The 22,831-nt window shown below is 40.6% G+C and overlaps 1 protein-coding gene across 2 annotated transcripts in view; it reads left to right on the top strand.

Moving 5' to 3' along the window:
• The window catches only part of slc15a1b (solute carrier family 15 member 1b), a 33,018-nt gene extending 12,165 nt beyond the window's left edge, over positions 1 to 20,853 (top strand). The window contains exons 1-23 of one of the 2 annotated variants that reach the window (XM_034176917.1): positions 1,363 to 1,384; positions 1,594 to 1,625; positions 3,380 to 3,464; positions 3,557 to 3,698; positions 3,820 to 3,939; positions 4,051 to 4,150; positions 8,181 to 8,271; positions 8,405 to 8,488; positions 9,476 to 9,558; positions 9,694 to 9,771; positions 9,861 to 9,950; positions 12,807 to 12,851; positions 12,945 to 12,977; positions 13,059 to 13,147; positions 13,944 to 14,025; positions 14,357 to 14,473; positions 14,626 to 14,766; positions 14,855 to 14,901; positions 18,221 to 18,328; positions 18,414 to 18,528; positions 18,628 to 18,765; positions 18,861 to 18,968; positions 20,415 to 20,853. In XM_034176917.1, coding sequence (XP_034032808.1) covers positions 1,378 to 1,384; positions 1,594 to 1,625; positions 3,380 to 3,464; positions 3,557 to 3,698; positions 3,820 to 3,939; positions 4,051 to 4,150; positions 8,181 to 8,271; positions 8,405 to 8,488; positions 9,476 to 9,558; positions 9,694 to 9,771; positions 9,861 to 9,950; positions 12,807 to 12,851; positions 12,945 to 12,977; positions 13,059 to 13,147; positions 13,944 to 14,025; positions 14,357 to 14,473; positions 14,626 to 14,766; positions 14,855 to 14,901; positions 18,221 to 18,328; positions 18,414 to 18,528; positions 18,628 to 18,765; positions 18,861 to 18,968; positions 20,415 to 20,651 — 2,172 coding nt within the window. In that variant the 5' untranslated portion in view covers positions 1,363 to 1,377 and the 3' untranslated portion in view covers positions 20,652 to 20,853. Of the gene's footprint in view, positions 1 to 1,362; positions 1,385 to 1,593; positions 1,626 to 3,379; positions 3,465 to 3,556; positions 3,699 to 3,819; positions 3,940 to 4,050; positions 4,151 to 8,180; positions 8,272 to 8,404; positions 8,489 to 9,475; positions 9,559 to 9,693; positions 9,772 to 9,860; positions 9,951 to 12,806; positions 12,852 to 12,944; positions 12,978 to 13,058; positions 13,148 to 13,943; positions 14,026 to 14,356; positions 14,474 to 14,625; positions 14,767 to 14,854; positions 14,902 to 18,220; positions 18,329 to 18,413; positions 18,529 to 18,627; positions 18,766 to 18,860; positions 18,969 to 20,414 lie in introns of those variants that run through there. The other variant, XM_034176925.1, reaches the window with a different exon arrangement.
• Positions 20,854 to 22,831: the final 1,978 nt, after the last annotated feature.

Here is a 22,831-nt window from a genome sequence, read left to right as displayed (position 1 = left end):
AATTTCTGCCGGTGCACAGGACCCTTATTGTTTCAAAAGGCTTCAAACACCTTGAGAAAATGATTTAGTGTGACGAAACATTAAGTGAAACAGTAGCTTCCAAATACTCGAAATCCTAAATGGAACTGTTTCAGGAAAATATTTGGTGTTTGAAAGCACATGAAGCACTGCTGTGTGGACATGCAGAGGGCAATGGGAACCTCAAAATCAGTGTCTGATCAGCATCACACATCTAGTGTAAGTTTGACCAGTGCTTCACTGGCATGTGTCTTCTGAAACACAGAGGCTTCACGGAGCAAAGCTTCAGTTTCATTGTATGTGTTTTTGTGTGTTTGCTGTAGCGAGCAGCTTGCAGCTTATCTGTGAAAGCATAAATCATCTCTGCAAGAGGCACAACTTATCTGTAAGTTTACACTTTGACCAAAGCAACATCTGTTTAAAGGTCTGACGCACATTGAGTTTTTTGATTCAAACAGTCGGGTCCATAAGTAATTTGGCAATGACACAATTATATCAGTCTGACCCGTGACATCACTGCAGCCAATTAAAAAAAAAAGTGGAGACTTTAACTTGATTCTGTAAGACATGCAAAAATGTATTACTAACACACAGAGAGTCAGTGTTTGGGGTTCAAAAATAACTGGACAAACTACAAATGGCATCGCTCCAGTGCGTGTGTGTGCAAAATAACTAAGAAGATAGATTTTTGCCAAACTTTGTGAGAATATTGCTTGCGTTAGTGTGTCCAGATAGTTAACTTTTGGATCAGATTATTCAGAGGTCAAGGTTAAGCAAAGCATATCCCAAAAACCATAGTTTTACTGTAACATCTTCAATAGCAATGTGGCTAGAGATTTGATCAAAAGTTCATATTGATCAGAATAATATTTGTGATTGATTGGTGCAAGTAGCTTCATGATGAAGTCATATATAGTTGGGGGGGCACTCATACACAGTGCATGCATCAGCCCTCTGATGGTCAACAAGTGCATTGATCAGGCTCATGAAGGCCCCGGACCCTCACATACCTCACACATGCACGCCGTGTAATTGCACGTTGTACATCTAAATACAAAACGTGCTTGGGATCAGTGTGGAAATGAACCAAAGATACATTCTAAGTATCAGTGTGTTCATCAACTGACCTGAGCAGTCCTCTTTATCTGGACGTCTTATTGCACCTGAGTTTGCTGAATCGTAAAGTAATCACGGCTCTACATGTGTACCCACCTGTGGGGGGTGGGTGGATCATTGATAAGAAGCTTGCCAGAGCTCTGCTCAGTCTTCGGGTTTCAGGTTTCCACAGTGGTCACCTGTCTGTTTCTGTCTCAAGATTCAACCGGAGGACGGGGTCGGAGGTCAACACACACATCAGCCATGGCCGGTGAGTCCCACTGCGGGACAGAACCAGATGAAATTTTGTTCATCGCTTTTCCAAACCACTTTTAAACTTAATTCTTTAAAGCATGTAGCGTTAGCTTATATAACATTTGCTTTCATTCTGTTGTTGTGCATTTAATTATCTTTATGGTAATTATTAGTTAATACCTTTGTGGTGTGTCTAAAGTGACTTTTGGGAACATATTTCTGCAGATGCAGAGAGGAAGAAGAACAACAAGAAAAGTGTACGTACAAACTGTTTTGCAAACTTTTTTAAATTTACTGTTTATGTTGGGCTTTATCCCGGCTAACGAGGTGAAAGATTCACTTACTGACCCACTAACCTGAGCTGACTGCTTCAACTGAGGGGCCGAAAAAAGTGTCAGAGGATGTCACGGCACAATTTGGAAACTGCTGTTCATACGGTCTTCGTTTTGGTGTCACACTCTAATGTATATACAGTTGGGTTCATAAGTATTTTGATAATGATACAATTTGTACAAAACCACAATGGAGTTTAAATGAAACAATCCAGATGCACTTGTATAAATATCACATTAACCATTTATACAGCTTCATGGTAGAATGAGGAAAAAGAAGACTTTTCTTAAAAAAAGATGTGAAATTCCAGCTGCAATTTGCCAGAAGATGCGTGGGAGACAAACCTAGGTTTGGGATTAAGATCCTTCTCTGTGCCATTCCACCGTGAGGCTGTGACTGGTGCTGCAACAGAGCAGCGCCTCGGCACGATTCCTGTGTGACTCCATGGTAGGTCTGCATCTATAGTACTTTTTCATCTTCATCTTCACATTCAACCATTCACAAACACTCACACACCAATGCTGCCATGCAAGTTGCACAACTGCACACCAGGAGCAACTTGGCAATGAAGGACTTTGCCCAATGTTCACCTCTCGAGCCTCGACCATCACCTAATTCAGTGGTGTCCAAACTAATCCAGAAAGGGCCGAGAGGGTGCAGCTTTTCTTTGCAGCCACTGACTTCAGCAGGTGATTTCACTTGTTAACATCCCTTTGAGCAAGTGGGATGAGTTCATCAGTAAAATCATCAAGTGGCAGCTGGCAGCTGGTGTGGTGGCAATCAGAGGAAGTTCTCCTATTTGTAGCTCAATCTGTTATGATGGAAAATGGTACTAAACTGTCATGGATGTCTCTGTGGCTCCCCTTCCTTCTTGCACGGTCAGTCACTTTTTTAGTGTTTGCATTTCTTAATGATTGATGTAAATGAAGTCCAAAATATATTCAGCAACTTAGAAATGTTCATGTATCCATCTCCTGACTTACGCTAACATTGCAAAAACTAACCAAACATCAAGAAAGACAGCAAAACAAACTACAGATGAATTATGGTTTTTGTTGCCCTTCGTTCGAATTTTTTGACAAAATCCTGACGAAGCAACCGCTACAGGAACGAAGCTGAACGAAGGTTAAACGAAAACCAATGAAAGTCCAGATTTCTTGTTTCATTAGGGCTTCATTGCCCTTCGTTAAGTGCCGTGTGACTGGGCCATAAAGAAAACTAGCTGCAAGAGTGATGATTTGTATGAAGCGTAATCCTTATGTTGAGCTTGTCCAGTTACTTATGGACTCTGAAAATGGAGGTACTATGTATTAAAGCTGAAAGCCTACACCACAAGCACATCCTGTTTCATTTTGAACTCCACTGTGGTTGTACAGAAGCAACAGTTCCAAATACTTATGGCCCTGACATAATGAAATGCTTTGTCAGACACTCATGTAGTACCAGGTTAACAGCCAAAACTGACCTTCTACTAACCCATCATTAACCAGTGACATCAGCAGACTTTTGAGCTTCATCGCCCTGCAACATCTATTTCCGTTTGACTTATTTGAACATTTTTCCCATCAATGACCAGAAAATCTCATTTTTTTGAAACTGCTCTGCTTTCCAGTAGCAATGTAGTTTTACACATAAATGCAGCAAATGCATAATTAACACCATCATTTTCTTCTCACAGGCAACTGTGTTTGGTTACCCAATCAGCATCTTCTTCATTGTGGTTAACGAGTTCTGCGAGCGTTTCTCCTACTATGGAATGCGAAGTGAGTCCTGTGCATTTCACACAACGTGGTTTTAGCGCTGAGCTTTGGAGCTGCACGACATGAACGCCTTTCTCTACCTTCACTGTTTGCAGCTGTGCTGGTGCTGTACTTCAAGTACTTCCTGCGGTGGGATGATGACTTTGCCACCACTATCTACCATACCTTTGTGGCTCTGTGCTACTTGACACCAATCCTGGGCGCCATTATAGCCGACTCATGGCTTGGCAAGTTCAAGTGAGTGACCAAATGGATTTCAATGTCTCCATAACTGATGCAGGCCAACCTGGGAAATCTCAGGATTTGTTACGTGACGTGTGCTTCAGCTGAAGTAATTTTATTGTCCTCCCCTGTGCAGGACAATAGTGTACCTGTCCATCGTTTATGCAGTGGGTCAGATCATCATGGCAGTAAGTGCCATCCATGACATCACTGACACAAACAGGGACGGAACACCTGACAACTTGACCTTCCACATGTGAGTTGAGGGCTGAATTCCAACAGACACAAACACTGGCAGAATGGTAGCAGCGAATCATGCAGTCATTATGTTTCCTAACTTTCCATTTGTGGTCTTGTCTGGCCTCAGATCTCTGGCCATGGTGGGCTTACTGCTCATCGCTCTGGGAACAGGAGGCATCAAACCGTGCGTAGCTGCTTTTGGTGGGGACCAGTTTCAAGATCACCAGGTCAGATATGCACTTGCAGTACACATGTTGTTGGTTCAAGTCCTGCTTGATATCTGTTCAGGTCTTATAGTTTGTGAATAGTTGACATTTTCAAAACCCACACAAGAATTATTTGAAATGAGCCACACAAGATTTTATCATCTTGTCATTGTTCAGTTCAGCGTGTCCAGTCAATCCCATGACAATGCTTAAAGTGCTTTACAGTGATGCTCCACATTCAACTGTTCACACTCTCTCTCTCTCTCTCTCACACACACACACACACACACACTAGCTGTATTGAAGTGATTTTCCTGTCTGATGGAGAACTGAACAGAGGATCCTCTGGTCTTGAGTGTACCGCTTTAACTTCTGGAGCTTCACCTCCCTATTTAATTATTATTATTAATAATAATTATATTGACTATTTATACAGGACTTTCTCAGGAATCAAAGCACTAAACAAAATAAATATGATAATAAAACAATAAATGTTAATACTATAAAGTACACGTCAACAATGCACAAAAATCCCAAATTAAAAAGCTGATAACACAGTAAAAAAGGTGCAACTTATACTCCAGTGTGACTTATAGTATATGCTGGTGTGAGTTATATATATATATATATATTTTTTTTTTTTTCCTCTTCAATAGATTTTATAAAAGGTGTGACTCTGGTGCAATTTATACTCCGAAAAATATGGAAATATCCCCACTTTTTGGAGTTAAATGTATACATAAACATGATGACAATAACTAGCATTGCATTATAAAAATAAAGCATTGGTTTTTGAGATACTAATGAGGTCCAATCTGAACATAAAAAATACAGCAGAGAGTAAGAGCAGATGGATGAACTTGGTCAAACAATAATTAAAGTGGTCACAGAGATATGAAAGAGCTTCTAGAGTGTTTAAACATGACTTTACTTCCTTCAGTGGTCAGCACGTTATATAGCTCATGTTAGGACTACTGAAGAGTATTAAAAGCACACTGAAGCTGAGAATCTTGTGTGGGCCCAGAATAATCAATAACAGTGGCATCTGCATGCAAACGAGCAATCCATATGTTCTCACAGACATTATTAATATGAAAGCACAAGAACAAAGGTCCCAGTACTAAACCCTGTGGTACACCACTGAGGATGTGCAAAAGGAGTAGATGAAATGTCATTGGTTTGAACACACTGAGCAGTAATTTACAAACCAACACACACTTAACAAACACGCAAAACTATTATACATACAGGTTCTTCATGCATGTGCTGTGTCTACTAATCATACAAGTGCACAGTGACAAGCACTATGAAACATTCCCGAAAGGTAAAGTGGACTTTTCTTTTCCTAATCTCTGCCACAAACAGTAATTAAAAAATAAAAACTCTTCACTCAGCTATCAACAGCAACTTGTCAGCATTTATCTATATCTGCGTTTCATTATAAAAGTTGTTTATTAATGAATAAGTGCTGGTATAGCCATGTTTTTATGACAGTGTGCAAGGTTGAAGTCAAAGATTACTCCAAAGTATTAGTGACGCTGACAAATCTATCAAATGAAAAGAAAAAAAAAGAAATAAGGAAAAGAATAGCAATAACATATATAGTAGTGAACTGAGTCACCCAGCAAGAGGAATTTAACATGCAACAAGATAACTAACACGATAAGAAAGACTAACTGGAATTATACTCATCACAGCATATACCTTTGCTACCCCCTCTCCCCCCCCCCAATATAACACCCCAAAACCTTATGGCTGTCATTCAATATGGAATGTTTTGTCATAATTATGACAATAAAAATGAAAATGAGAAGCCACAACAATGAGAAAGCTACTTAATTTCCTGCAGTTGTGAAAGAGTGTTAGTCCATCTCAGCCAGCTTGTGTAGACAATAACTCAAACAAAAAAAAAAAAATAAGTGCTAAGTTCCAAATTAAAAGAACATACAATGGGTTCAAAACTTATTGCATCTAGTCAACTTTGTTGCACCAGGTTTACTGAAAGAGCAACTTTGCTTTGCCTATGTAATAGCCCATAAACGTACTGCCACCTGCAGGTGGTTGTGCCCACCTTTAAATGAGGAACAGTTACATTATGGATAGTTAGTGGACAAATTATCAAAAATTACAATGAGCTGTTTCTGAAGCTCATATACGAGGGCTGTCCATAAAGTAACGGTCCTTTTTATTTTTCTCAAAAACTATATGGATTTCATTCATATGTTTTTACGTCAGACACGCATGAACCCTCGTGCGCATGCGTGAGTTTTTCCACGCCTGTCGGTGACGTCATTCGCCTGTGAGCACTCCTTGTGGGAGGAGTCGTCCAGCCCCTCGTCGGAATTCCTTTGTCTGAGAAGTTGCTGAGAGACTGGCGCTTTGTTTGATCAAAATTTTTTCTAAACCTGTGAGACACATCGAAGTGGACATGGTTCGAAAAATTAAGCTGGTTTTCAGTGAAAATTTTAACAGCTGATGAGAGATTTTGAGGTGACACTGTCGCTTTAAGGACTTCGCACGGTGCGAGACGTCGCGCTGCGCTCTCAGGCGCCGTCGTCAGCCTGTTTCAAGCTGAAAACCTCCACATTTCAGGCTCTATTGATCCAGGATGTCGTGAGAGAACAGAGAAGTTTCAGAAGTCGGTTTCAGCATTTTATCCGGATATTCCACTGTTAAAGGAGATTTTTTTAATGAAAGATGTGCGGACGGGTCCGCGCGTCGGGACGCAGCCGGCGCGGTGAGGCGGCACAGGAAAAACACCTCCATGTTGATAACCATTTGTAAAATCCAGGCGGCTTTTGATGGCTTTCAGTGGAGTGAGTATATGAGAAATTGTTTAACAGCTGGACATGTTCCAACTTGTCCTTAAGGCTTCCAACGGAGGTGTTTTTCCTGTGGCGGAGCGTCGCGGCGGCTACGAGCCGACGTGCGGACCCGTCCGCACGTCTTTCATTAAAAAAATCTCCTTTAACAGTGGAATATCCGGATAAAATGCTGAAACCGACTTCTTCTGAAACTTCTCTGTTCTCTCACGACGTCCTGGATCAACAGAGCCTGAAATGTGGAGGTTTTCAGCTTGAAACAGGCTGATGACGCCGCCTGAGAGCGCTGTGCGACGTCTCGCACTGTGGGAAGTCCTTAAAGCGACAGTGTCACCTCAAAATCTCTCATCAGCCGTTAAAATTTTCACTGAAAACCAGCTTAATTTTTCGAACCATGTCCACTTCGATGTGTCTCACAGGTTTAGAAAAAATTTTGATCAAACAACGCGCCAGTCTCTCAGCAACTTCTCAGACAAAGGAATTCCGACGAGGGGCTGGATGACTCCTCCCACAAGGAGTGCTCACAGGCGAATGACGTCACCGACAGGCGTGGAAAAACTCACGCATGCGCACGAGGGTTCAAGCATGTCTGACGTAAAAACATATGAATGAAATCCATATAGTTTTTGAAAAAAATAAAAAGGACCTATACTTTATGGACAGACCTCGTAGTTTGTCTGCCTCCTGAACATTGGACTAGTTGTAGGCTTACTGCTTTGCTCCATCCGACCGAGAAACATATGATACCCACTACCTGAGCAAACAAAATATAGAACACTAAAGAAATTAAACTGCAATTAAACAATAGATAGAACATGTGGCTGGGGATGGTGCCAAATTTTTTTAGTAGGTAATGCAAATTAGTGACACAAACTTGAACTGCTCCAAAATATTTAAAAACCTTTTTTGAACACAGCCTGGATCTAAGGGAAGACATCATCAGATGTGCTAAACCAGTTACAGATGATCCGAAACAAATATTATGAAACATTTCACTCAATTTGGTGTTGAAACATTTAAAAAGAAAAGTGTTTTTGAATTTCACATTTGAAGGCTACAGTCAGCGGAGGATCCGTATGTGCACCAGCTTGTCCGTTAAGTGTATCTTGTAATTGAGACATAGACATGACCTGTAAAATACAAGGCATAGACGAGCGGTGTGGTGCATGGAGTTCGTAACTAAAACTCTCAGACCTAAGCTGTGTTATTTACATTAATGTGTCCAACAGGAGAAGCAGAGAAGCACCTTCTTCTCCATCTTCTACCTGTCGATTAATGCCGGAAGTTTGCTGTCCACCATCATCACGCCCATCCTCAGAGGTACAGTCAACTAGCATTAAGACAGACAGGTCATCTGAAACTGTTTTTAATCTCTCTGAGGGCTCAGTACATGATGCAAAATAAAATGTTTATACAGGTTGAATTTGAATAAAATGGGTGTTTGTGTCTCCAGCTCAGGAGTGCGGTATTCACAGCCAGCAGAAGTGCTACCCGCTGGCCTTTGGTGTCCCCGCTGCTCTCATGGTGGTTGCATTGCGTAAGGTTTATTTTTATTTTTTCAGTTTACTGGTGTAAGATTTACAACACCACTGAATAAAAGTGGTTGTCGTAAGTTGGACCCAGTGAATTCATGATTAACACATTATTTATTAAAGCTCTTCAATAAGTAATATTGAGCCTTAAACCCAGTATTTGAGTTGCCAGATTGGGAAATTGCCATCACATGCCATGGCCATTTAACTAATTCTTACATAAATTAATAAAATACTGAAATAATGTGCCAACTTTTAAAATTTCACAGAAAACTGTGTGAAATTTCAAGATTCTGAGGCTAAATATAGCTGTTAAAACACCTCAATAATAAGGTGTAAAAATTAGCTTATTTTATAGATTTTGTTTTTATGGCAACTTTTAAAACAAGATTTCAAAAGTGATTTCTTGTTTGCAAAGCTAATAGGGTTAATGCTTTTTATTAGGGGTGGGCTGACCACTGAAATTCATCAGTTTGTAGCATTAGTCGTTTATTAATCGAGTATTCTTGACTATAAATTAATAAGGTCAAATCTAAGCAGTGACACTCCAAACTGAATTTAATTAAATCTACATTGTGTAGAATTTAGGGGCATTTATTAGGAGAAATGGAATGTAGCAGGATCCTGAAGGCAAGGGAGCATGAATCTTCATCAGCAAAGATGCAAAAATGTGAAGGGAAACAAAATTTTGACAGACGATGGCATAATGCAGTCAGTACAGCTGTGATCTGACATTAAAGATTCCCAAATCCCCACAGTTCGGTGACTGGACACAGGAACCTGCCTGCTAGGAGTAAAACACAAGTTTCATGTTAAGACATTTGCGACTTACTGTATGTCACATAACGGAGTGATACCACTAGACTGAAATCAATGACGACGCGGGCGCTGGTCAAGTTTTCAAGTTGTTTTCCTTCAACAATATCCTGCTTTATTGCCACAATAATCTTGTTGTGAGAAATGCTTCAGTGTTTCTGTGTGTGTCCCTGCAGTTGTGTTCATTTTTGGGAGCAGAATGTACATTAAAAACGACCCTCAAGGCAACATCTTAGTCAAAGTCTGCAGGTGCATCGGGGTAAGCAGCAACTCAGGGACAGATTATCACAGCATTTCCGCCACTGAGCATTCACCAAAAATGGCTCCATCTTCAAAGTACACAAGCTTTTTAAGAAATAGAAATAGACATAAATGTTCTTTCTCCTGTCTGCAGTGCGCTATCAAGAACCGCTTTAGGAACCGTGGTGAGAAGAAACCTCACTGGATGGACTGGGCCGAGGAAAAATATGACGTAAGTGAAAAATTCAGACAGAAATGCAGCACACTCAGGCAAAAATAGGATAAATCTCATTTGTAATTTCTTTCTCTCCCCCAACCCAGAAACTTCTGATTGCCCAGGTGAAGATGGTATTGAAGGTGCTGTTCCTCTACATCCCTCTGCCCATGTTCTGGGCCCTCTTTGACCAGCAGGTAAAACCCACTTTCTTCCCCTGACAGATTTTTGGGTTTCTCTTCCCGTGTAGAACAGGTTCCTCCTAAGCTAATACATTAAAGGGGTGATATTATAGACCCGTTAAGCAGGTTAATATTGGTTACCAGTGTCTTAAAAGCATTTATATAACGGCTGAGTGGATCCTTGTCATTTGATTGGTGCTTTGTATGTCACATGACATGGATTAATTCATCCCATTTGTGTTACATTGCATTTAGAGTGCAGCTTGGTTCCACTTAGAGTGCAAATTTGATTCCATCCATTTGGCACCATTGCACTTTGCACATACGTCCTCATGCATGCGCGCACACGGGCTGGTGCACGCACCCACACATGCTCATGCACGCGCATGTGCCCAGTGGAACAAATATTTAATTCGGTAGGTTCCAGCTTTCACCTCATGAAATATTCGTACCACTGAACTCATAAATATTCATTATAATAGTCAATGGTGGATACAGCTCCGCTACTCAGATTAGCTTCTGCTAAATTTAGTGTTGCAGCCACAAACTCAGGCAGATACCGCAAAACGTTTTACTTGTTTTTATTTTGACACTCACAAACAGTTGTTCCATTAGCTTCTCGAACTTTTACTTTTACTGCAGTGTATTTCTCTGGCTGCGGCATTTATTGATCTGGTGCTTCAAATCCCTCCTCACTGTGCCTCTCCGCTCACGTCTTCTTCTGTTACTATTTTCCTTAACATTACCTGGGTAAATATGCCACCTTGTGGTGCAACCACGAAACACGTTCCAACATCATCTTCAGTGACTTGTTAAATTACCTGAGTAAATGCGCCACCTTGTGGTGCAACCACAAAACACGATCCACTCAAAAGTCCAAAATATAACACTGCAGATATAACACAGGAGAAACAACAAAAGAATAAACAAGATAATGTCAAAGTTAGAGAATTATAATTATGTCGACGGTCTCTCTTCTCACCAAAGTTAACGAGAGAATCTTAAACCAGGATCACAGAAATAACATTTAACATGGACCCATCACACTAGTTTGGATAACTTTAAGTCCGCCAAACTTTTTAAAATGAAGTTTAAAGGGAAAAGTAATCTCCAAAATACATGTTTGTTCCTGTTGGAGATATTTTTTGTATGTGTATGAATTCATCTACTTTTACCAGAGTCCTTTCCTGTTTTGACGGTTAGCTGCATATCCAACGCGGTGCTAGCCTGTTAGCCTCTCCTGCTACCGTCATGTGTGTTTTTCTATATAGATATGTTAACTTCCAGCCGTATTTGTGATGAAAAGACCTACAGTGAAGATTTGTGCAAGTCTTTTGTTTGCATTAGCTAATATTAGCATTAGCAGCCACATTTTTCTGCCCTCTCTCGGTGTATCCTAAATTAATTCAGAGCTGACAGTAATCCGTGAGGACCCACCATGATTTATCCGATTGTGACAAAACACTACAGCCAAATTTAGTAGGGTTAAACACAAACTATGGGGCTAGTTGGTGGTGGTGCATCATCAGCATATTTGTGTCAAAGCAAACTCACTTTGTTCGCGCATATATCATGTGATGCTGTCCATCTGCAAGCTGTACATTCATGAGGCCACTGTTAATGATCTGTGTGAATAAAATAAAGTACTTTTCAAACTTGCATTGCGGGTGCGCTGGCCATCCTCCCTGCATTGTGCTTTTAGAACATGCACCGTGGTGAACCCAGCAGTGGTGCTGACTGGCTGCTTGCTGCACTGACATCATGCATGACCAGAGAAAACGAGAGAAAACGTGCACTGATTTACTGATTTAGTAAATCGGGTTTAATTGATCCAACACGATCAGTATCTGTTGAATAACTTTGAAATTGAATAACTTGACTGGACTAACTCTCCATGTAATCAGTTGTGTGAGTAAGGACATCCGGTGTAAAATTTGTGCCAAATCAACATGCAGATCCACCTTAGATCTGCTGTGGCAACCCCGAGTGAAACAAAAGAGAAGCCAAAGGGACTTTCTTTTATCCTCATTATATGCTCATTTAATTTTGAGCCATATAGCATTTTCGTATTTTACGTTTTTCAAAGCCTACACTCTAAAAACTGATATCTAAGAAAATAAAAAAAAGACTTGTTTAAAGAAAATTTGACTTAACTTTTGTCTAAATAGAAAAATAATCTTGTCAAGCATTTTTTTTTTACATAAGAAAAAATTACTTATTTTTTTCTTAGTAAGTTTTTCCAGCTAATATCAAGCTGTGTTTAACCAGTAATCAAGAAAGGCAATGGATTTCAAATCATCCAAGCAAAGGAATACGACCATTCCTTTGGGCTCATCTTAAAATAAGAATTCTGTCTAGTTTGAAGGCACATTTTGATTATTCCATGCCTAGACATTTTGCTAGTTTTGAGAATTCTAACCAAGTTCATTTTTCTTACCCCACTGGCAGATTTTTTTTGCTTAATACAAGACAATTTGGTTAGATTTTGGATTATTTAGCTTATTCTGAGAGGGACAGTTTTCACAGTGTAGGAATACAGATTCTTCTTTTACAAAGGCCACAGACATTTATTTCCCCCACAGTACACCCAAAGAAATGATCCATCTTGTTACATAAAATAAATATATACAACCGGATCCCAATCCTTACCAAATTTTATGCATTCTTCCATAAGATGAGTTTGATCATTCTTCTACATTTGTTGAAGTTTTGCACAAATGTTATGGAGAAATAATGGATAAAATGCAGAATTATGCAGATTCGCTGAAAACCTTTTGAATGAACACAAAAACAGCCACCGGATGAGGGTAAAAACACAACAAACTACATATAATAAATTAAATATAAGGAAGCACTTTGACTTTTCCACAGGGCTCAAGATGGACACTCCAGGCCACCAACATGAATGGAAACTTTGTAAGAATTTATTGTTAATATTCTTCATAAGTCACAAACTGGGAGTACAAACAGAGAAGAAAATAAGAACCTCTCTCTTTTTTCCATTCACAGGGATTTATGACCATCTATCCTGATCAAATGCAGGTGCGACAAGTGGTTTGATTTCACAAAAAAGTCACTTTACACAAAGTTGTTGCAGAACTTGACTTCTGTTTTCCACACCAGACTGTCAACCCCATTTTGATTCTGATTTTGGTGCCGATCATGGATGCTCTAGTGTATCCGCTGATTACAAAGTGCAAACTAAACTTCACGTGAGTATCCTGTTCTTTTTTTTCTTCCATTATTTATGTTTTGTGATGTACTGGATCAAGAAAAAGATCCAGACTGGCAGTGATTTCTGGATTCAGCTATCAGAAGTTTATCTGTCTGTGATGAAAGTGTCAAACCCGGAGAGACACATTTACTTATCCAGGCAGTGATGCAAGTGTTGCTGGGTGTTTGGCCTTTGAGATTGAGACACACCTGGGGAGAGGCTGGGGAGTCGTGACGGTGCTGGACAGAGGTGTTTGGCGATGGCTTTACCTTTTCAGGAGAACGAAAGTCCAAATCACTAGGGTGGGTCCTGGTGCTTCCTGTCTTACTGTATGGTTGTGAGACTTGGATGCCAACCAGTGACCTCAGGTGACTGCTCTGTTCAGCAGATCTTTGGGTATCTACTTTGTCAAATGAACGGTTACTTATGGAGACTAAGATGAGGAGTATTACTTGCGCAGTGAGGGATTGTCAGCAAAGATATTTTGGCCATTTATTGGGACATGGTCCAGCATACAGGTGCTTTAGTGACGAGGACCACAGTAACTGGAAAAGGCCAACGGGACACCAACGTTTCACATGGCTGCAGCGGATAGATGGCTACTTTTGAGAAGTCGAAATGGACCAGTTGCCTGCTTGGGTGGTTGTGATCGAGGACCTGGGGCGATGCCGGGGTGTGCTGTGTGCAGCGGCATAGGCGTATGCACCCACCCAAGATGTTTTGGCAGCACTGTGGTTCCATGATTTTGAAGAGTGCGATGTCGGTGATGTGACGTTTGTGTGTGCTTGCTGCAGTCCGCTGAAGAGGATGACGGTAGGGATGTTTCTGGCTGCTCTCGCTTTCGTCGCTGCTGCCCTGGTCCAGATCCAGATTGATGTAGGTCTAACACACACAAGTCCATTTCAATATCTGATAAATCAATTTCCTGCATCACAGCGCATCACATATTTAAACAGACCAATTGGAGAGGCAGTGGGCGGGGCATGAGGTCGAGTTGCATTTTTGAATGAAGGACCAGGACAAGATATATATGTATATATCAAGATTTTTCAGCAGCTTTTGGGATTTTTTTTTTTTTTTGGTGAGAAAGCTGGACAAGATCCAATATCACAGAAGATTGTTTTAAGGTACCTTCAAGTAGCACTGGAGAATCTTGTTTAGTAACCTCTCTGTCACAGTTTCCTCACAGTTCATTTGTTTTTCCTAGAAAACCTTGCCAACTTTCCCATCAAGCAAACAAAGCCAAGTGAAGTTCATCAACATGGACAATCAAACAATGGACATCACTGCTGGAACTAATTCTTTACGTCTGGCTCCTTTCGAGGTAAGATAATACACAGTGAGCACACTACTGTCATCCAACACATTTGAAACAAGACTTGTGAATCATGTGGCTGAAAACAAAGACATGGGGGCGCTGTTTTGTATAAGTGACTATAAAAGATCGATACTGACTTTTGCTGTTGTTTCCTACAGACTAGTCAGGATTACTTGACTTTTGATACCCAATTTGAAGTCAAGCTGGGGTCTAATTCCTCCTATGTAGGGCCTATTCCAAATGGTACTAGGTATACCGCAGTCATCGTTAAGGAGGGGCCCCTACCCAAGCCTATATGGGTGAGAAAAACTGTCAAAAATGGCTAATATCAACGTCAGTGTAATGTATTTAAAGGTGGAAACTCTAAATGTGTTTTTCCGTGCACAGTCTGATGACCTTAAGACAAAACCGGAACAAGGTGCTAATGCTATAAGGTAAGTTCCAAACTTTTATTTAAAGGGAGTGGCTATCTTTCTGCTGCACCGGAACAATTATTTTTCCAGTGTCGGAAATGCATTGCTAGCTGGAAGTTGTGATTGTGTGACTTCTTTATTGTTGGTGCAGTTTTTCAGTCTTTTGGGTTAAGGTTTGAGCAGAGTCAGGGATAGTTTATGTTGTGTATGTGGCCGAAGAACCTATCTTTGTGGCCGGGATGGCGGTGGGATTCGAACACAGGGACTGCTGGAACTGAAGACCAAAACTCTACCAGGTCAGCCAAAGGGGAATTCCCCCATTAACCAAGCTAGTGGGAACATCTTTTCAATCGGGACTTCACCTTGCTAGATATTTCCCCACCATTTTTTACTTTGTCCCGAAGTCACAGGTGCATTTAAGCATGTTCTGTGACTACCCACATCCTGCAACAACGCCAAATGTGACCGGAGGACCTTTGTGGCCAGGACGGCATTGGGATCAAACCCTGGACTGCTCGAACTAAAGACCAGAACTCTATCAGGTCACGCAAAGGGCAAGTCCCCCGTTAGCCAAGCTAGCGGGAACTAGAGGTGGGCGATACCGGGAATTTTGGTATTGATCCGATACCAAGTAAATACAGGCCCAGTATCGCCGATATTGATACCGATACTTTTTCATATTTAAGCTTCATAGATGCAAAGGATCCAAAAGACCTAGGATAGAATTTCGCCAAACATTCTACATAACAAAATACTTTATCACAATCAACATTTTTGTTTAAAAAAATATCACTCAGCACAACTTAAAACAAAATCCCCTGAGGTAGAGGGCTGACAAACCACAATACAAGGGTGCGCTGCTCCGTGTTGTGTGACACAGAGCAGTGCTGCTCTTACAGAGAGTAGACTTTGATGAATATGCGTGTGCAGCAGTCAGTGCATGCTGGAGAGAAAAAAAGCTTGAGTATCGATTTTTTTACACTAGGATCGTTCAATATCAATACCAGTGTTGGCATCGATATTAGGATCGATCCGCCAACCTCTAGCGTGAACATCTTTTCAATCCAGACTTCACCTTGCTACATATAGGTTATATTTTTCCATCAGGTGTGAAAATGTAATTGATCACATGACCACTGTACATGCTGTCACATGACAGTAGCTGGAAAAATAGACTGACAATTATTGTTCCAACAGCTGGAAAGATAGCAACTACATTATTATGGTGGGCACAGTTCAGTTAAAGGCTAATTAACTTTGGAAACCATTAGTGGACCAATTAGCTTCAGCTAAATTTAGTTCTGCTAACATTATTATTATTATCATTTTATGTGTGTGTTTTTATTCCGTAATATTTCTACGTTTAATAACTTTTGGACTGCTGAATGGAAAGATTTGTTCTTTTAATCATCTATGTTCTCCACTCAGATTGCAATATCCAATCACAGATTAGCCTTTCTGTCCATCATTTACCTCTATTTTGGCATGCTTGGTGCTAGAAAGTTATGTTGGATCCAAAAAGGCTAGGACCAAAAGTTATATTGGATCGGTTCCCACTGACCAATAGCGTTAGAGGTTACTGCCAACAGCTAGCCAATCAGAGCGCAGCATACGAAGGTCAGGAACTAGCTGACAAACGCTAGTTGAAAAAATGGCAACAAACATGTCAACAACAGCAGAAAATCATCTGCCAGCGAGGTTTGCCGAGTTCACAGAGGAGGAACTGGTGGAAATATTGAACTCCAAGGATGCCAAAAACATTAAGAAGGTAGACAAGCACACTACTGACGTTTTAGAATCAATCATATGCTGTTCACAACAAAATTAATTGATCTAATTTACTTGACTCTTTGTTGTTTGCTTAATTTGGGAGGGGGTGGAGAACATAACTGATGGATGGCAAGTCATCCAACATAGAGAAATATTGGATGAAGAAAAGTTATATTGGACGAGGCGTAGCCAAGTCCAATATAACTTTTCTGAATTATTTTTCTGAGTTATTTATATAATATACATCTTTATGATCACCTGATCTCCATGTTTACACAAGAACACATTCACATTTCAGCACTTTAAGTCTGTTTTCAAGGTTTTAGACCCAAACTGATATCATGCAAGCTAGCAATTTTTGTACCTTCAGCTAAATACTTTAGGAGTTTATCAGTTTACTGCTATCACAAAGTTTTTAAGATAGTGGATTAGCCATTATATGGTTAGAAAACATTTCTAAATTAGAAAAAGTTGGGACATACGGAAAACGCACAAAATGCATAAAACACATAAAATAAAACCAGTTACCTGTCTACTGTGGACAGGTCAGGACTGCAGGCAAGCTACTCAAGTATCCGTATCATCTTCTTCCTTAGCAGTGTCTAATGTGTGCAGAATGTGATTTTGCATTGTCTTGTTAAAATCTCAATGTTGTTTTCTAGAACTTCCTGGCTGGTGAGTTGCACATCTGGGTTTTTTGTGGATTGACGCATGAGCACAACATGCTATAACCCTCACTGTAATCAGGGCTACTGTTTTTTGGAATGTACTGCAGGCCTTAAATGTAGGAATGGATTTATATATTAAATGAAATGAAGCTGAGCACACAAAAGTCAATCAATCAATCAATCATTTTTTTTCTATATAGCGCCAAATCACAACAAACAGTTGCCCCAAGGCGCTTTAAATTGTAAGGCAAGGCCATACAATAATTATGTAAAACCCCAACGGTCAAAACGACCCCTGTGAGCAAGCACTTGGCTACAGTGGGAAGGAAAAACTCCCTCTTAACAGGAAGAAACCTCCAGCAGAACCAGGCTCAGGGAGGGGCAGTCCTCTGCTGGGATTGGTTGGGGCTGAGGGAGAGAACCAGGAAAAAGACATGCTGTGGAGGGGAGCAGAGATCGATCACTAATGATTAAATGCAGAGTGGTGCATACAGAGCAAAAAGAGAAAGAAACACTCAGTGCATCATGGGAACCCCCCAGCAGTCTAAGTCTATAGCAGCATAACTAAGGGATGGTTCAGGGTCACCTGATCCAGCCCTAACTATAAGCTTTAGCAAAAAGGAAAGTTTTAAGCCTAATCTTAAAAGTAGAGAAATATCTTTGGTTCGTCTTATCTACAATGAAATGGAAGTCAAAATAAACTTAAGAATCACTGCTTTTTTTTTCTTTTAAATTTGCATTTTCCACACGTCCCATCTTTTTCCAAGTTGGGGTTGTATACTAAAGTAGCTTCTGAGTGATGTAGTGTCACTCAGGTTGGTGTTTACACACGGTGCTAAAAAAACAAAAAACATTCAGGCTGTTGGTTTTATTACCTGTTGTGCTGAATTCTCCTTGCCCAGGTTTTTTAACGGTTTCAGCTCAGGGTTGAATATAACAATGGGCAGTTTGGACTACGGCCACGTCATCATCAACAACATGTCAGAATACAAACTCGTATCCAATGGAAAGTAAGTTTGATTCTTCATCATGTATGAGATGTTTCAGTGTACTGTTTGCTCTAAATTTTTTTGTTGTTGTTGTTGTTATTGTCAGTGCACAGTTTATTATCCAGAACATGACGGGAGGGCAATGTACGCTTCCCCAAAGCTTTGGCTTCGGCAGCTCCTACACCTTACTGATCCCATCAACTTTCACATTTGGACAAGATGTAAGTCGTCAGTTCACAGACACAGATTTTACAAACCCACATTCAGTTCAAACAATGACTGCAACTTCTGGCATCACACCTGACGTTTGTGCCGTCTAGTGCCACTCGAGCATCATATCAGTGATGGATATTGGGGCTAACACCTTCCACATGGCCTGGCAGATTCCTCAGTATTTCCTCATCACTGCAGGAGAGGTGGTCTTCTCCGTTACTGGCCTGGAGTTCTCCTACTCGCAGGTAGATCGCGCTGTCTTGACATAACACCCACAGGACACAGAACAAGACTCATGGTGGTCCTCATGGTAACTGTGGTGTCTACTTTTGTCCTGCAGGCACCCAGCAACATGAAGTCTGTACTGCAGGCCGGTTGGCTGCTAACGGTCGCTGTCGGTAACATAATTGTGCTTATCGTCTCCGAGGCTGCAACACTCCCTGATCAGGTTGGTCACGCACGTCTACGAACTAATCTAGGCTCAGATGAAGAGTCTAGATTTTGCAAACTCATTGAGGAACTGGCTGGTTTTTTTTTTTTGTTTTTTTTTGTAAAAGGGTTGTGTTTTGCACGAAAACGTTCTACTTTTTACACTTAAACATGATTGCTATCTCATGAATTTCACATTTGTGCATACAGATGCTCCCATTTTCTTGGGAAAGGGGTCTTAGCCAGCAGCAGCTCCTTTCCATTTAAAGCAACAGGCACACAAAGGGGTAGTTTCTAGAACATCGGAAAATGGGTTTAATAGGGCACCGCAGTCTCATTTGAAACCTCCGTAATATCGCTGGATTTGACCACTGTTGGGGACAGCCGCTCCCATTGTGCAATATATACAAAGCATAAGTTCACATGGAAAAATGGTGTATGGTTTTGTTTTTGGATGTAACCATCAAAGCAGTCGTGAAAAGTGCAGTTTTTTTTTTTTGGTTCCCAATGGAGTAGGGAAGACAAAGCCAGTGGGAGACGCTGTGTCGGTAAGTGTTAGCCTACATAGCTAACCAGAGTAGCTACGTTCTCTCGCCTGCAAAACCACCTCAACACGTTTGTGCTCCGGGTCAGAAACAAACCATGTCCACTTTCCCACTGCATTGTCACTTTTTCTTTGCATTTTCACTTTCTTTGCGTATAATTTACCCCAAAACCCATTGAAAATGCTCTGGTTTCCCCCCCGGAAGTAGAGAAATTACATCATATGCATCGTATTTTACCCCTTTAGCGCCCGCCCTCAAACAAGACTGCGGTCCCCAATTAATAGGATATATAAAAAAGAAAAAAAACAAAACACTCAGGTCTATCCTAGAAGAGATTTCTTTAACTTTAGGTAGTACTAGGCACAGTTCAGCTAATCTGCTAACAGCTAATTAACAAAGCTAAATTTTTGGTGACTGGATTAACTTCCCAGCTAACTTTGAAAACCATTAACAGACCAATGAGATTCCACTAAATCTACTTCCGCTAACTTTGTCAGCTAACATAAAAAAACGTTTAAGTTTTATTTGTTTAATGTTTATGTACATCTTGATCGTAATCTGATATTGGCACACCAAAGCTTTTTATAAACCATGTTTATGCTACAGCATATTTTCATCTGTTTTTTCGTGGTTATAGAAGTTAAAAAACAAAACAAAAGCCAAACACAAATTCATATAATAAAAATTAGCGGTAGCTTCAGCAAACGTACGGTAAACATTAGCTGTGCCCGTCTGACTTTAAGCAACTCAAAATTGTCATTTAAAAAAAGGTCAAGGAAATTAAGTGCCCATGGAAGAATTATGGCTTTTGAAGAAACTTTTTTTGGGGGGGGGAAGAGATTTGAAAGGGGGCAGGGGGGAAAATCAAGAGATTTGGGTCTGGAGCTAGCGTTGAACATCTCTCTCTTTTTACCATCTAGTGGGCCGAGTACATCCTCTTTGCATCTCTGCTGGTAGTCGTGTGCATCATCTTCGCTGTCCAGGCCTACTTCTACACCTACACTGACCCGATCAAAATTGAAGCTCAATTTGCCCAGAAGGAGCCAGAAGAGAAGGAAAAGAAGCAAACTCTGGACACGGTGAAGGAAAATCTGTATGAAAACAGTATTGATTCGGACTCCAGCTCTGACGAGGAAGAAAGGCAGACCAAGATCTAGAGAAGACACTTTTCTCTGACTTTCACAAACGCTGCTTGATTTTATGTTTCATGAGTGACACAGCCTGTGACATTTAGTACTTTGATCACCTTAAGTTTTTTTTTTTTTAAATTATTGAGAATGAGATCAAAGTAAAACATCATGAGTCGGACACAAAAATCAGGCTTGGATGATTCAGCTCTTGGCAGATGGTGTTATGGGGAAAAACCACAGCAGGGACAAACATTTGATATTCTTTTTGGCTGTAAAATAGAAATCAAATGTTAGTCCTGTAGTTTAAATCTCTGAATCTTAGCACTTTTGCGATAATAGAACCATTTCTACGATATATTTTACATTTATGGCATAAGCGACATCTTTGTGTAATAACTTTTTATTGCACAGTGCGCAGCAGCTGTACGCCCATTGTATCATTTGCACATATTTTCCAAGCACAGTGTTGTATGTATTGTAATATATTGTCTGTTTTATAGACAGTTGCTTTAGGGTGAAACTCAACATCAAAGCCTCCTCATTCAGTCATACTGTATATAAAACCTATTCAACCTCAGGTTGGGCGCCACAAAATATCCTTCTGTGATCAGTATCTGTTCATCAAGGTCTTCAATAAAGAGGCGAGCAAAGTGGTTTCATTAAAACTATACTATTCCCCAAATACGAAAGGCGAAGATATAATTTCTGTGAACTGCATTTTCATGTCTCTTGTGTTTCATTCAGAACATGTCAGAAATCAGGCAGTTATGAGTGAAAAAGTAATTTTAATACAAAATTAGGTTGGAGCTTTTTTGCTTGGATTTCAAACTCAGTGACTGTTTCAGAACTAGAATCATGGCCTCCTCAGTCATGACTTTTTTTTAAAGCCATTTTAAAGAAATCATTAACCTTTGTAAGATATTACATATGAAGTTCCCAGCATTGAAACTATAAATAGCAATGCACTTTTTTTAATTGCTCACATGCAGCATGCAGTTGCATTAAGTAGGTGTTCCTTGACAAGACAACAGCAAAGCACTGATGTGTTACTGTGGGCATCCACAGTTTTCCAAGCTCATCTCATGAATTCATGCTGTTTGAAACTCAGACGTTCCCAACGTGTTTGCCATCATCTGGACTACAGAGGTTTGTTCCAGAAACAAGAGGGATTAAGAAATAAAATGTTTTAGGTAAAATAGTTAATCCAGTGATTACAAATTCCTCAGTGTGTGTGTGTGTGTGTGTGTGTGCGTTAACCCTCGGTCCCACCGAATAATGAAGGCTGAAGGAGCCACGCATGGGTGTGGGGTGATTATTCGAAGAAAGACCCACGTTTTGATCTATCACGTATCCACTATGAAGGTGCCTCTAGTTGCCCCTCTACCCCACATGTGCCATGTAGCAGCCTCTAGTGAGCCACGACCGACCTGTCATTACAGCCTCGAATGGCTGGTATCAGCCACACTAATCCACGTAGTGCCATGATAGCGCCATGTTGGCGCACGTTTGGGCATGAGTTTGGTCCAAACCTCCAGCCCTCCCACACCTGATCCCTCCAAAGTGTGGGTTTTCAATTCACAGATTCACAGCAGCATTTAAAGATGTCCCTTTTTTTTTTTTTTTTTTAACGCAGTCCAAAAATAGACACTCCAGCACAGTTCCGCAGTTGTGCGCTGTGCACCAGGCTGCTGTCCACCTGTAATGCACCAGACCAGCTAGACCCGAACCACGGGCTCCTGGAGAGCCGCCTCTGTGCTTCTCGCTGGCTCCGCGGCTGTCTGGCTTTTCTTCTGTGCTTTAAACACACAAAACTTTATGTTTGTCCGTTTATTTCTGCAAAATCGCTCTTTTGCGCGCGCGCTGCTGTTGTCCTTTCATGGACAGCCGCCTCTCTGCTCTAAGTGGCTTCCTTTCCATCCGTGGCTTGCTGGCTTTATTTTTTCCTTGGCTTTAAACACAATTTTTACAACGTGATTCCACTTTTAACTTTGTGTTTGTCCGTTTATTTCTGCAAAAGTGCTTTTGCGTGCGGTGCCGTACTGCATACAGAATGAGGTGGCCGTTATACACCTGTGGATCATTTTCAAAAAAAAAAAAAAATATATATATATATATTTCTTTATTTCTTCCGCAGCTTACAAGTTATCATGATACAACTTTTAACTTTGTGTTATGTCTTCAAAATCGGTCTTTTGCGCGCTCTCCAC

This window comes from Thalassophryne amazonica, chromosome 1 (genome assembly GCF_902500255.1).
Source record: "Thalassophryne amazonica chromosome 1, fThaAma1.1, whole genome shotgun sequence".
NCBI classification, from domain to species: domain Eukaryota; kingdom Metazoa; phylum Chordata; class Actinopteri; order Batrachoidiformes; family Batrachoididae; genus Thalassophryne; species Thalassophryne amazonica.
Note: the sequence above shows the minus strand (reverse complement) of the source record. Positions and strands in the feature narration are given on the sequence as shown.